This window comes from Vespa mandarinia, chromosome 24, assembly GCF_050613455.1.
Source record: "Vespa mandarinia isolate Hongniang chromosome 24, ASM5061345v1, whole genome shotgun sequence".
NCBI lineage: Eukaryota > Metazoa > Arthropoda > Insecta > Hymenoptera > Vespidae > Vespa > Vespa mandarinia.
Window position 1 is genome coordinate 402,501 of NC_140833.1, and position 12,500 is coordinate 415,000.

The window sequence follows — 12,500 nt, forward strand, 5'->3', positions numbered from 1 at the left end:
AATGCAAACCATTAAATATCTAGCAATAATATGAAATGGACTTGCCCTACTTTCAAAATCAACGACTCAATTATATTATATAGAGAAGGGGATTAAACTTTAGTCAACGTTAAGAATATTTCTTTTCCCTTTATTCCTTTTTTCTCTTTTTTCTATTTCTTTTTTCTTCTTTTTTTTTTTTTTTTTTAAGATCTGAATTCTCGTTAAGTTAATTATTCATTGTTTAATACCGTTTCGCGTTTTATGAATATTACCGATCAAATCTATCTACGCACCACTAATCTAAAAAATTATAAGAGGAACGATTGAAGACAAATGCCGTTGGGGTTTATTGATTAAAGAAAGATCGATAATTACTTTCATCGTGTCACGAACTTGGATGGAAGATTTAATTTATCTTCCTTTACCGCGACAAACCGTACGACTCTCTCTCTCTCTCTCTCTCTCTCTCTCTTACGAAGGAACACCAAAGCCACCACGATTGGTTGGTGGTACGTGAAACGAGTCAGCGGTAATCGCCGTCCTGAAACTGGAGGGATAATCAATCAGGATATCGAAGGTCAAGGAGCTCCATCGTCGTACAAATTGGGTTACCGACAGCGAAGCGGATCGACGAAATCCTATTTCCAATTCTCTATTTTCCACGTAGTTGTAACCGAGGCTTTCTCTCTTTCTCTCTTTCTCTATCTCTCTTTCTCTCTTCGTTTTCACGACGGATAATAGTCCGACTTTTTTTCTCTCTCTTTCTCTCTCTCTCTCTCTCTCTCTCTCTTTTTCTCTCTCTATTTTCTCTTCGAATCCGTACTCGAATCCTATCAATTTCGAACCATTTGTAACTTTTGTCTTCTTCTCTTTCTCATTGTTATCGTCGAATGTCTCCGTTAGTCAACAATTTCATTAGATTTTCAATGTACGGTTAGGAGTCGGGAGAGAAAAAAGAAACAGAAAAAAAAAAAACAAGAATTACATATTGATTCGCGTTATATTTGCTATTAAAGGAAAGATAACAATTGTTAGCTAAGAAACATCTCCCTTTTTTTTTTTTTTTTTTTTTTTTTTTTTTAAGATCAAAGAACGAAACTTTTTATACGATATAAATCAGATTGATTTTAATCGAGAATTGACGATTATTTAATTTATTCGAAAAATCGATCGATCGTACGAATCAATTTAACGAACAAATAAAATTTTGTATTTACATATGTAATGTTTTCTTTTTTTTTTTTTTTTTTTTTAAATAGTTCTCCTCCCATTATTCATCTCGATAGTTTAATTAATATAATTAATTTCGAAATTAAACGAATCGTACGAAAAGAAAATCTTTAAAACGTCGAGAGACAACGCGATAATAATACATAAACCGGGCTCTTTCGTTAGTGTGATTTTAACAGATAGAGAAAGATGATAAAGACCTACCGGCTAGACGACCGTAACGTTGGAACATTCGCTCCACATCGGTCTTACTGCACTGAAACGTGTTTAGATTGCCGACGAACACACGGGAATTCACTGCCTGTGGGTCCTGCGAATTCGTCTGATTGCCCACTTTGCTCATCTTCATCGCCTGAAACAACAAATAACGAACGAAATGATCATCAACGTTATCTATAATTTTACCATTAATTTTCAAAACCAAAAGAGACATTTTAATTCGTTTACATTAATACTTTTTCCATATATAAAAGTCCATTTTATTTTAATCCTAATTGTGTATATGAGACGTAGGACATCCCAGACGAACTTTGACCTCGATTAAAACGATTCGCGCGTTCCATGATTCATGAATTTTTTTTTTTTCTTTTTTTTCTTTTTTTTTTTTTTCTTATAATGAACAGAATTGGAAATGCCTATTTCAAACCTATTGATTAGGTTTAGGTTATTTAAGTTATTAGGTTTGACTACTCCGAGGGTTCGAAGAATATACAGTATCATTTTATTTTATTTTTTTTTTCTTTTTATTTTTTTTTTAAAATCAAAATTGTTCATTCTGTAGAAATGACGATTGCACAAAGTGTCCGGGTTGCATATGTAGTGGCGCAAAGTACGCAACTTGAAATTATTTGGAGATTTGCGCAACTAGGATTAGTATTTGACAAAAAAAAAAAAAGAAAAAAAAGAGAAAGAAGGAAATCAATTTATAAGGGAAAATTAATTGTTGAAATTAAAACGATAAATATTTGATGAGTAAGCTTGTATTCTCCTTCTCTCTCTCTCTCTCTCTCTCTCTCTCTCTCTCTCTCTCTCTTTCTCTCAATACCTCTTTCCTTCTTTTTTCTTTTAACTTGATCATTCGATTTCGAAATCTTTATTTACGAGCGTTGATTCAACATTAGCGTGAACGTGAATGATAAAAGGAGTATGACGGATATGAATCATGGGGGCATTCGTATCGCAGGTATCATAATTTCCAATGAAGCAAGGCACCCGATAGATCATTGTGTCGAGCATGATTAGACCGTGCTTCTCGACACGTCCAATGATAGTACGGGAATTGTTAACGAGAAAGATAGATATAGAGATAAATAGATATAGATATAGATATAGATATAGATATAGATATAGATATAGATATATATATATATATATATATATATATATAGAGAGAGAGAGAGAGAGAGAGAGAGAGAGAAAGAGAGAGAGAAGTGGGAAAAATATTTTTGTTGGTAAACGTACAAATATTTTCACGCAATTTTCGCTCGTTCATTCGCTCTTTGATAGAAGTGATGAATAAAAAGAGATAATAAAAATCAGTGATCGAAGCGTTACTTTATATCACGAGTTTTGCGAGTTAACGTTCGTGTAGCTTTTAATTAAACGTCTACGAGTAGAATGTCATTAAATGCGATTTTCCGAACGATAAAATGAAAACGATGAATTTGTGAAGTATATGGTGGTCATCCATTGGTTATCTTTGTCTCTCACCTATGTAAACGTTACGTAAACTGATTTTTTTCTTTTTTATTATTTTTTTTCTCTTTTTTTTTTTTTTTTTTTTTTTTATAAACGAATGATTTAATCATATCTTTGCGAAATAATTACGTTCTTCGATCTCTCTCTCTCTCTCTCTCTTTCTCTCTCTCCCTCCTCTTTTTTTTTCTCTTTTATATCCCACTTGAACGATCTATATCGATATAATAATCGTATAGATTTCATGGAAAAAAAAAGATACGTGTTAATTAACACGCCACAGCCTTCGTTTCGTTATGTCACGTTCACAATGTTCGACCTGTCGTTATGTTTCTTCGATCAAATAATATGCAACATACAAAACTAACGAGATCGTTAGCAGCTTCCCTGTGTTGCTTTCTATAGGAAAGCGTGTGGTATATTTGCTTCAAACGTTTTCACATGTATTAGTCCATGTGACTATTTCGTGTTTCATTTTCATTCATTTGTCCTTTTTTTTTCTTTTTTTGTCATTCTTCCATCCCTGTCTTTTTTTTTATTCTCTTTTTATTTTTTTTTTCTATTTCTTTTTTTTCAATTTTTTTTTCTTTTATTTATTTTTTTTTTTTTTTTTTTTTTAAATAATCAATCCCCCGTACATATGCATATATATATATATATATATATATATATATATATATGTAGCCCCGCATTATACGGCCGGTAGAGCGCTTAATTGGATGTCGTTTCGATGCTTCGCACAAAGAAGAGAATTTTTCCGAGTCGTCTCGCGAGAGGGAAAGAGAGAGAGCGAAAGAGAGAGAAAGAGAGAGAGTTACACGTTATATAATTCATTTAAAGAAATTCTAAATTGTTCGCATTTGGACGAACGTTTTATAACCCGAGTATAATTTTCTCTTGAAAAAAGTTCGAACCGAGAGAAATCAATGTAGTGGGTACGATTTTCGATTGCTGCTCGTTCGTTTCAATGAACATTTTTTTCACTACTTATAAGAGGATCTTTTGGTCAACGAATACTCGAGCAACCCGCAGTTTTTTTTTTCTATTTTTTATATTTTTTTTTATTGGAAAAAAACTTTCCTCTCGCGTTCCATTTTATATATATATATATATCAAAAAAAAAAAGAAAAAATTAAATAAAAAAAAGAAATAAAAAAAAAATCCAAATTACTATCTTTTAATGGCTGCAAGGAAAAAAAAATAGAAAAAAGAAACAGCTTCCAACGTTTTATTAAATCGATCCTATAAGACACGAAATCGTTCAAGCAGAAACACTTAAATTTTGTTCAGTTAAAGATGTGATATATATATATATATATATATATATATATATATCTTACTGGGAACATAATTCTTTTGTTAAAAGGAAAAAAGAAAAATAAATAAAAAATAAAAGAAAAAAAAGACAAGATATAGAAGCGTACTATGTTATTCGTGAGAAAATGATAGATAGATAGATAGATAGATAGATAGACAGATAGACAGATAGAGAAAGAGAGAGAGAGAGAGAGAGAGAGAGAGAGAGAGAGAGAGAGACGATGACGACGACGACAAACGATCGACAGCTTATTTCTCATAGTATAGGATATGATTTTTCGGGATCCAATCAAATTCGTTTAAATTAATGCCTCTCCATCCACGATATTTTCCCATTGCCATCTTGTACAGAAAAATTTCGAACGAGTCGGTCAACAAAAAAAAAAAAAAAAAAACAAAAAAAAAAGAAAAGAAAAAAGAGAAAAAAGAAAAGAAAAAAAAAACAAAACCAACTCGCGCGACCTGCGAAATTGGAAGTGAAACAACGATCTTTTTCGAATTAGATTTCCTGCTAGTTTCGATTCGACGGCAGCTAATTTTGACGCGACACCCAATATTTACCTGTCAACCGGCTTGTATTGTGTGTGCGTGCGTGTCGATATTTACGAGCAGTAACCTTTTAATGTGCCGTTGCATCGATGAACGTTTAACTAAGAATGACAGACGCATCGCTCTCGATAATTCTATCCTTTCAATCGATCTGATAAATAATACTTTTGCCATGTGTAAAACGTTTTAAATTGTATCATCTCTCTCTCTCTCTCTCTCTCTCTCTCTTTTTTTCATTTTTTTTATATTCGCTTGGTGCATCGAATTTACAGATTTTTCAGGTAAGAATAACCTTTTAAACGAGTAAGATCCGATTGTTAATGAAATGAATCAGTGGGGAAACAATTTTGATTGAAAAATTGCATCGAAAGTAAACACGAGATATAATAGACTTTTTTTTATTTTTCTTTTTTTTTTTTTAGCGGAGTCAAGAAGGAAGTCTCGTTAAATTTCAATGTACGATTTTTGTCTAATTCCTCAAATTAAAATTTCAATCGAATCGGAACGATTCGTTCAACCTAATTCAACTTTCGATATATATATATATATATATATATATATATATATATATACGTATATTTTAAGCAAGAATCTATATCCGGACTTTTTGGACGCTAAAACGAATATATTGGAAAGAAGTCTATTATTTTGTAGAACAATATAAAAGCACAGTTTTATTTAATTTTTGTTTAATTTTGTTGCAGAATATTATAAAAAAATGTAAAATTTTCCTTCATTATTTCTCAACCATATTCTTTTTCTTTTATTTTTTTTATTTATTTTATGCCTTTTTTTTTTATAAAAATCGATTGGTTTTGAAAAAACACGTGATTCATGTGATTTTTTATTTCGTTCAATTTACGAAATCGTTTGTTTCTTCAACTGTGTTTTATTATCCCGAAGAGATGATAGTCTGAAGGGTCGATGAATATGAAGAATGCGGTAAACTCTTCCAATTTAGCTTTTGTATTTTCTTTCAAGTCATTTTAATTGTGCGAGGGGGCGCAATATAATTCATGCGGCACTTAAATATCCATTCTATTTACTTTCCCGACGTAAGTTTTAAGTGTTCTTGCACTTTGAACCAAGGTGTTCTAAGTTTCTTTGATAATTCTTCGATGATTAGTCATGGATTTGATTTTTTTGAGAAAGAATTTCAGAAATTTATTGAGAAGAATTTCAGAATATTATCATCAAAATTTCAAGATCGTCCGAATTTTGAGACATTTCTTATAAATTTTTAATACCTGATTTAAATTTTCGATATCAATATACATATGTTAACATCTGATCATATGTTGCAATCTGATTACAAAGTTCATTAATTGTTTTAATAGCCTTAATGAGATTAAAACCTTGATCGTTAAATGTTTGACGTGGGCATTATTATTTGCTGTAAGTTTGAACATTTTATCTTTAACAATAAAATAAAGTTTATTGTACGAATAATAAAGTTAAACGATAGAATTACGAAAGAAAAATAACTTACTATGATGTTTATTTCATCACTCCGTCTGGCCACAAACTAAGCTCAAATGTCACTATTTAAAATAATAGATTTCTTTCGACATCTCTAATATATATGAGCCGTTTATTTTGAAAGTGTCCTAACTCCATATGTCAATTTTTTCCGGTTGCCATAATTACATGTACAATTTTATGTTATTTATCAGTAAAACATTTCAAATTGCTTATATTCCGAACATATACGATAATTCTTGACACATAAGTTTTCAGAGTTAGTTCAATAATAGAACTATATAGTTTGAAAATGGCCTAACTCCATTTATACTTATAAGAAATAGTAACTAATGATTTTAAAAAAAAAATCGAAAAAGAAACAGAATTATAGAACAATATTCGTCTTAAACAAAAAAAAAAACACATTATAGAAAGACACATTATAGCTTACAGTGACATGTGCGCCGGGCAAAATAGAAACATTAAAGTAGCTTTAATGTGGTTAAAAATTGTCCAAACTTTGGAAAATAATGTGGAAATCATAGATCACAAATTTTTAATATCAGGACATTCGTTTTTACCAAATGATAGAGATTTTGGCGTGGTAGAAATATCATTAAAAAAAAATAATAAAAAATAATAAAATCTTCTATAAGATATCAATGAATGAAAATGAAAATTTTAAAGTCCTGAATTTATTACCACGTCGGGGTAGACCAAGAAAGTTCGAAAATATTATATTGACACCACTGTATAAAAATATCAGATAAATTACAATAGCAAAATTCAAGGACATAATTGACCTATTACCACCGGAATATCATGATTTTTTCAAATCCCTTTCACACATACAAAATCTAGATGAGTAGTAAATTGTTTTGTAATAAATTTATGTTTGTAATTTTGTACGTTATGTAGTTTTAAAAAATGTTTTGAATCGCATAAATTGTTTTCGACATGTTTTAAAGATATGTAAAATAAATTGAGTATTGTTTTTTTCAATTTGAAGCATCTTAAATTATGTTGAATGGACTTGGGCACCTTCAAATTTTATAATGAATCTGATTGTTAATTTTGAAAGTGGCCTAACTCCATTCTTGATAAGAAAACGCATATTATTCACTTAATAATTGCTACTATTTTAATAGGAACTATAAATTTAACATCCTTAGATACACTTAAGTAGCATGACTCATTAGTATCCTATACGTATATTTTTAAATTCATTGAAACGCAAACCCTTAAATATCTCGATTTGAAGATAAATGGACTTAGGCCACTTTCAAAATAAACGGCTCATATATGTATATATATATATATATATATATATATATATATATATCCACGATTTTTGTAAGTTACGATATGGTTTCGTTTTTTATATCTCAAAATACGTATCAAGAACGAAAGATAGAATCGTACTACTATAGTTAGCAAGGTTTCATTCACAATGATATCGAGATAAATGACTCGAAAGATTTTCTTTTAATAGTATTGTATATTATATTTTATATCGCGATGGGTATGTCGACAACTCGATGTCATTTATATTATTGACTTTACGTTATTCGCATGGTTCTCCTTCTACACCTTTTTCTTTTCTAACGTTTCTTGATGTTCATCATACTCCCTCGCGATATCGATAAAGGAAGGTCTAATGTCGGGGCCATTCGCAAGAAGTTCAACGTCGAGGGTGACTCTTCCACCCTCGAAGGGAAAAATGTGGTTGGTGTATTTTCTTTTTCTCTTTTTCTCGAGCCACCACCCACCCACCCACCCACCCATCGTACTGCCATTCCCGTTACTTTCAGGACTCGATACTTATTAAAACTTTTTCGAACGATACCACGGCAAAGTCATTCGGCCGAGACTTTCCCGTTGCTTCCTTTAATTTTTCGATCGTTTTACTTTCTTCGATTTCTATCGTATCCTTTTTGATCCTTTAATAAATGTCACAAAATTGCAACGAACGCTGGTTTAAGATAGATATAGATTTTTATTTTCTATATGAAATCCTTTAATTATTTTAACGACTTTATTTATTTAAAATCTTTTCGCACGAAGAAAGAATGAATGATATTTATCATAAATAAATTAATTTAAACGTATACGTTTGGATTGATTTAATTATCGATAAAAAAAAAAATTTATCAAAGGTATTCTTGAGTAACACCTGGTGGAACACAGTATAGTAATTCTTCGAATGGAAACTTGAAAGCTTTATCTCTATCTCTTTCTCTCTCTCTCTCTCTCTCTCTCTCTCTCTCTCTCACGCGACGATGATCGAGAATAGAAGTTAAGTCTCTGCACGGGAAACTAAGAAGATTATCCCTAATTTATGTAAGGACCGAAACAAAAGGCGGCGCCGTATAATTTTCGGGCTCGGCTCGAGTCTACTCGGCTTGGCTCGACACGCCGACAGAGTCAGTCCATCGTTAGGAGTTTTGAAATCTCGTTAATTTTCATTTTCTCTTTCCTCTTTATCGCGACTTTAAGAACGTCCTTTTCGTACCAACGATGTCTGAATTTTAACGTTATAAAGATATCTTCGACGCGTCCTAATTATGAGAGTTTTTGATAGGCTAAAACGTTCATTCTGATCTACCTAGAATATTTTAATACGATTTAAAATAACCTAAAAGATAATTAATACTGGCGCATGATTAATCGTTTAAACAAAATGATTACAAACTTTTCCAACTACTACGATAAGCTTTAAGTTATCGTTCCAATCTAAGAACAGTATAACACACCTCTCCCATAAATATATCAATTTGGAAAATTTTATAGAAATAAATTACATCCTTCAATTTGCTAATCACGCTTTCACGAAGATCTGTTTATCGTCGTAAAGGTCACTCGGCCGATTCAAACGAGACTATCATTCTTCGTGAGTGCACCGAACGTGTTTCCAAACACCGCATACGACGGCGTAATGGCAATGTAAATTTCAACCTACCTAACCCTTATTTGTTTTACCAACGACGTAGGTACAGCAAATTAGTAAACTGGAAATACACGACGTTCTAGCCTCGTTTTATCGATTGTATGTACATATGTATGTACGTATGTATATACGTACACGTAAATACGTAAATATCTATTCGACTATATATGTATACGTAAGAGTGTGTTGTCTAGCTAAAACGTTAAATTAGATAAATTCGTATTGGGCCTTGGAGAAAAGGGTAGGCCGAGATGCAGCTCAGGTCCATCCCCTAATTACAGCCTTTCTCCGGTCAATAATTACCGGGAAGGACACACGAGGGAGAGGAGAAATCGAGTAGTCTCTACGGAGAGGAATGGAAGAGAAAAAAAAAGAGAGAGAGAGGAAGAGGGAGAGACAGAGAAAGAGAGAGAGAGAGAGATAGAGAAAGCACGAATACGAATTCGATGAACAACCAATCCAAGCATCAGCATTCCAGCTCACGAACCATTTCCTTTCTTTCTTTCTTTATTTCTTTCCACGCTGGACTCCGCAGCACGTGAAGGGCATGGAGACGACTGTACGCATCTGCACAGTTTCGAAAAGAAGAAGAAGAGGAATAAGAAGAAGAAAGGAAAAAAAAAGGAAACAAAAAACCTATGAAAAAAAGGTAAAAAAGAAAAAAAAAAAAGAAGAAATAAGGGAAAAAAAAGAAACGAAAAAGAAGAAGGTAAAAGAAAAGATATTCCTCCCTACGCATATTTGCCTTCTTCATTAAAGTCCGATCGTATTCGTTCATCGATCTCGCTCTTGAAATTATCTCTCTTTTTTTCATTTCGAAGAGGAAAAAAAAACAAAAAAAGAAAAAAGAGAAAAAAAAAAGAAGAACAAAAGTATCGTCGATCGATCGAGGCAAAGTCTTACATCGTATGCAAGAATTAATTCAAGGAAAAAAAAAGAGTATGTCATTTTTTTATTGTCTAACATTATCCTTCATATGCACAAATCTCGATGACCATTAATATCGTTAATCTAATCCCAATTGTGCATTTCATTTATACAAAATAAATAATTTAAACTCTAAAAGAAATTATCGTATATTATTTGAAATCTCGAAAACAATAATCGATAAGTTTGAAGGTATACATGTTCAATTTTGTCCTTATAAAAAAAAAAAAAAAAAAAAAAAGAAAAAATTCCAAAAAACAAAACAAAATTCACGAATCATGCAACGTGCGAATTATTTTAATCGAATTGAAAATTGGCCTAATGATGTTCTCTACACCATACAGATATAATTGGGATTAAATTCGCCTAATTTCTAACGTCGCAAGGATATTAGCGATTCATTCGACTAACTTTTTTTTATTTTTTTTCTTCAACTTCCGTTTGACGAGAATTATGTAGACGAGAACGTAACGTTATTGAGCATAATGAGTGGACGCGACGATTGGCTTCCACGGATTGGAAACGATAATCCCTCGATGCTTTGAATGCCCTCGTTATGTAGCAGTGGCGACTACGATCACGGCGATTCCTCTTAAATGCGAAATTTGGTTCCAATTGTACGATATGCGATTTCGAAGTCATCGACGGATTGTGGGCCAATAATATGCTTCCAGGAATATTATCAATCCGATTGAACTCGGTACGCGGCGAGGTGTACAAGAGCTTCGATCCGCGCCTTGTCCGTCACGTTTCAACCATACTCAGGAGGGAGCATCAACCATGCATGCTTATCTCTTTTCCATGGATAATAATAGACACGTAAATCGATTTATACAACACGAAGCTTTTTCAAATGTTTAATGCTTTTTAGCTTGTGATCGCTACTATATAATGGCTTTCGCATATGTTATGCTTTTCAAACGATAAAAAGGCCATTATCAGTGGCCATCGCGCAAATCATTTTTTTTTTCGAACGATACATCATTATTTATTATTATTTTGTCCTTAAAAAAAAAAAAAAAAAAAAAAAAAAAAAGAGGAAAAAAAAAATTCACGAATCATGCAACGCGCGAATTATTTTAATCGACTTCAAAGTTGATCCAATGGCAGTTCTACGCTACACAGGTATAATTAGAATTAAATTCGCATAACTTCTAACGTCGTGAGAATTTTTTCAATTCTTTATATGAAAATGTATAAATAAATTTTAACTTATTCATTTATAATTTCATTCCTATCCAATGTCATAGTAAGAAACGTCATCCACAATTTACGTGCAGTCTGCGTAAAAGCATGTCGTACAGAGATATAATACTGCGGAAAGTCCAGTCGTAGCTAAAAAAAAAAAAAAAAAAAAAAAAAAATACCAGTAAGATGGAACGTTCTAATGCTAGTTTGTCGTATATATGTATGTGCATGTGCGTGTGTGTGTACGAGATACATTTAAATAAGGGACGGAAGGTTTTCGAGTTAGTTAGCTATATGTGTATGTGTGGATGAGATAATAAATCGACCGGTAGTTGAATAAAAAGATGGAAAATTTTAACGTTAGTTAATACTCTGTGTGTGTGTGTGTGTATGTGTGTGTGTGTGTGTGTGTGATAAATTGATCGACAGTCGAACAGAAGAGCATAATCCTTTATGAAGGATTGCATTTGTTTACAAAAGAGAGAGAGAGAGAGAGAGAGAGAGAGAAAGGAGGGGAGATTGAGATGATACTGATAGCTTAAATGAGATGAAACTGCAGTGTAAGTGAGACAAGTAACGAAATAACAAATAGGTTAAAGAGTGATAAAAATTACCGAAGGTAGAATAAGGATCATAAAGGTTAAGAGATGTACGTGAGAAAAAAAGAACAACAGAGGATAGTCTTTAGTGGACAATACAAGGAATAACGATAAAAAGATCCTAAATGGACCAATTCTTGAATGGACCAATAGAAAGTAACGAGAAGAGCAACATAGAACAAAGAGTAAAAGTCTTGATTAAACCAGAAAATGAGTAAAGAGTTGTAATACCTTAATTATAATATCTTCATCAATAAAATCTTTATTAATTCTAGTTGTGCATTTGGTATGTAGTATCAATTATCAGCACAATTTAAAACAAGTAAATGTTAATAAACATTATGCGCGATTAGTACGATAGTACGACATTTCTATAACAGATGCGATTAATATGTCGAATAACTATTAATCCTATTAGCATACCTACTTAACATCAAAAGATTGAAATTGTTTTAGTTACATAGGTGACATATATTTCCTCGTAACAAATCGAAATCTATGAAAAAAATTTCGCTAAATAATTTTTCCCAACTTTCAGATTAACCCTTGGTTGTGCACTTTGAGTGAATAGAATATTCCAGACCAATTTTGAACACAATTTAAAA

At 31.9% G+C, this 12,500-nt stretch overlaps 1 protein-coding gene across 8 annotated transcripts in view; it reads right to left on the reverse strand.

Moving 5' to 3' along the window:
- The window catches only part of LOC118442740 (uncharacterized), a 275,147-nt gene that overhangs the window by 110,571 nt on the left and 152,076 nt on the right, over nucleotides 1-12,500 (reverse strand). For all 8 annotated transcript variants that reach the window (XM_035868739.2, XM_035868738.2, XM_035868737.2 and 5 more), the window contains one exon: nucleotides 1,417-1,564. In XM_035868739.2, coding sequence (XP_035724632.1) covers nucleotides 1,417-1,564 — 148 coding nt within the window. The remainder of the gene's footprint in view (nucleotides 1-1,416; nucleotides 1,565-12,500) is intronic.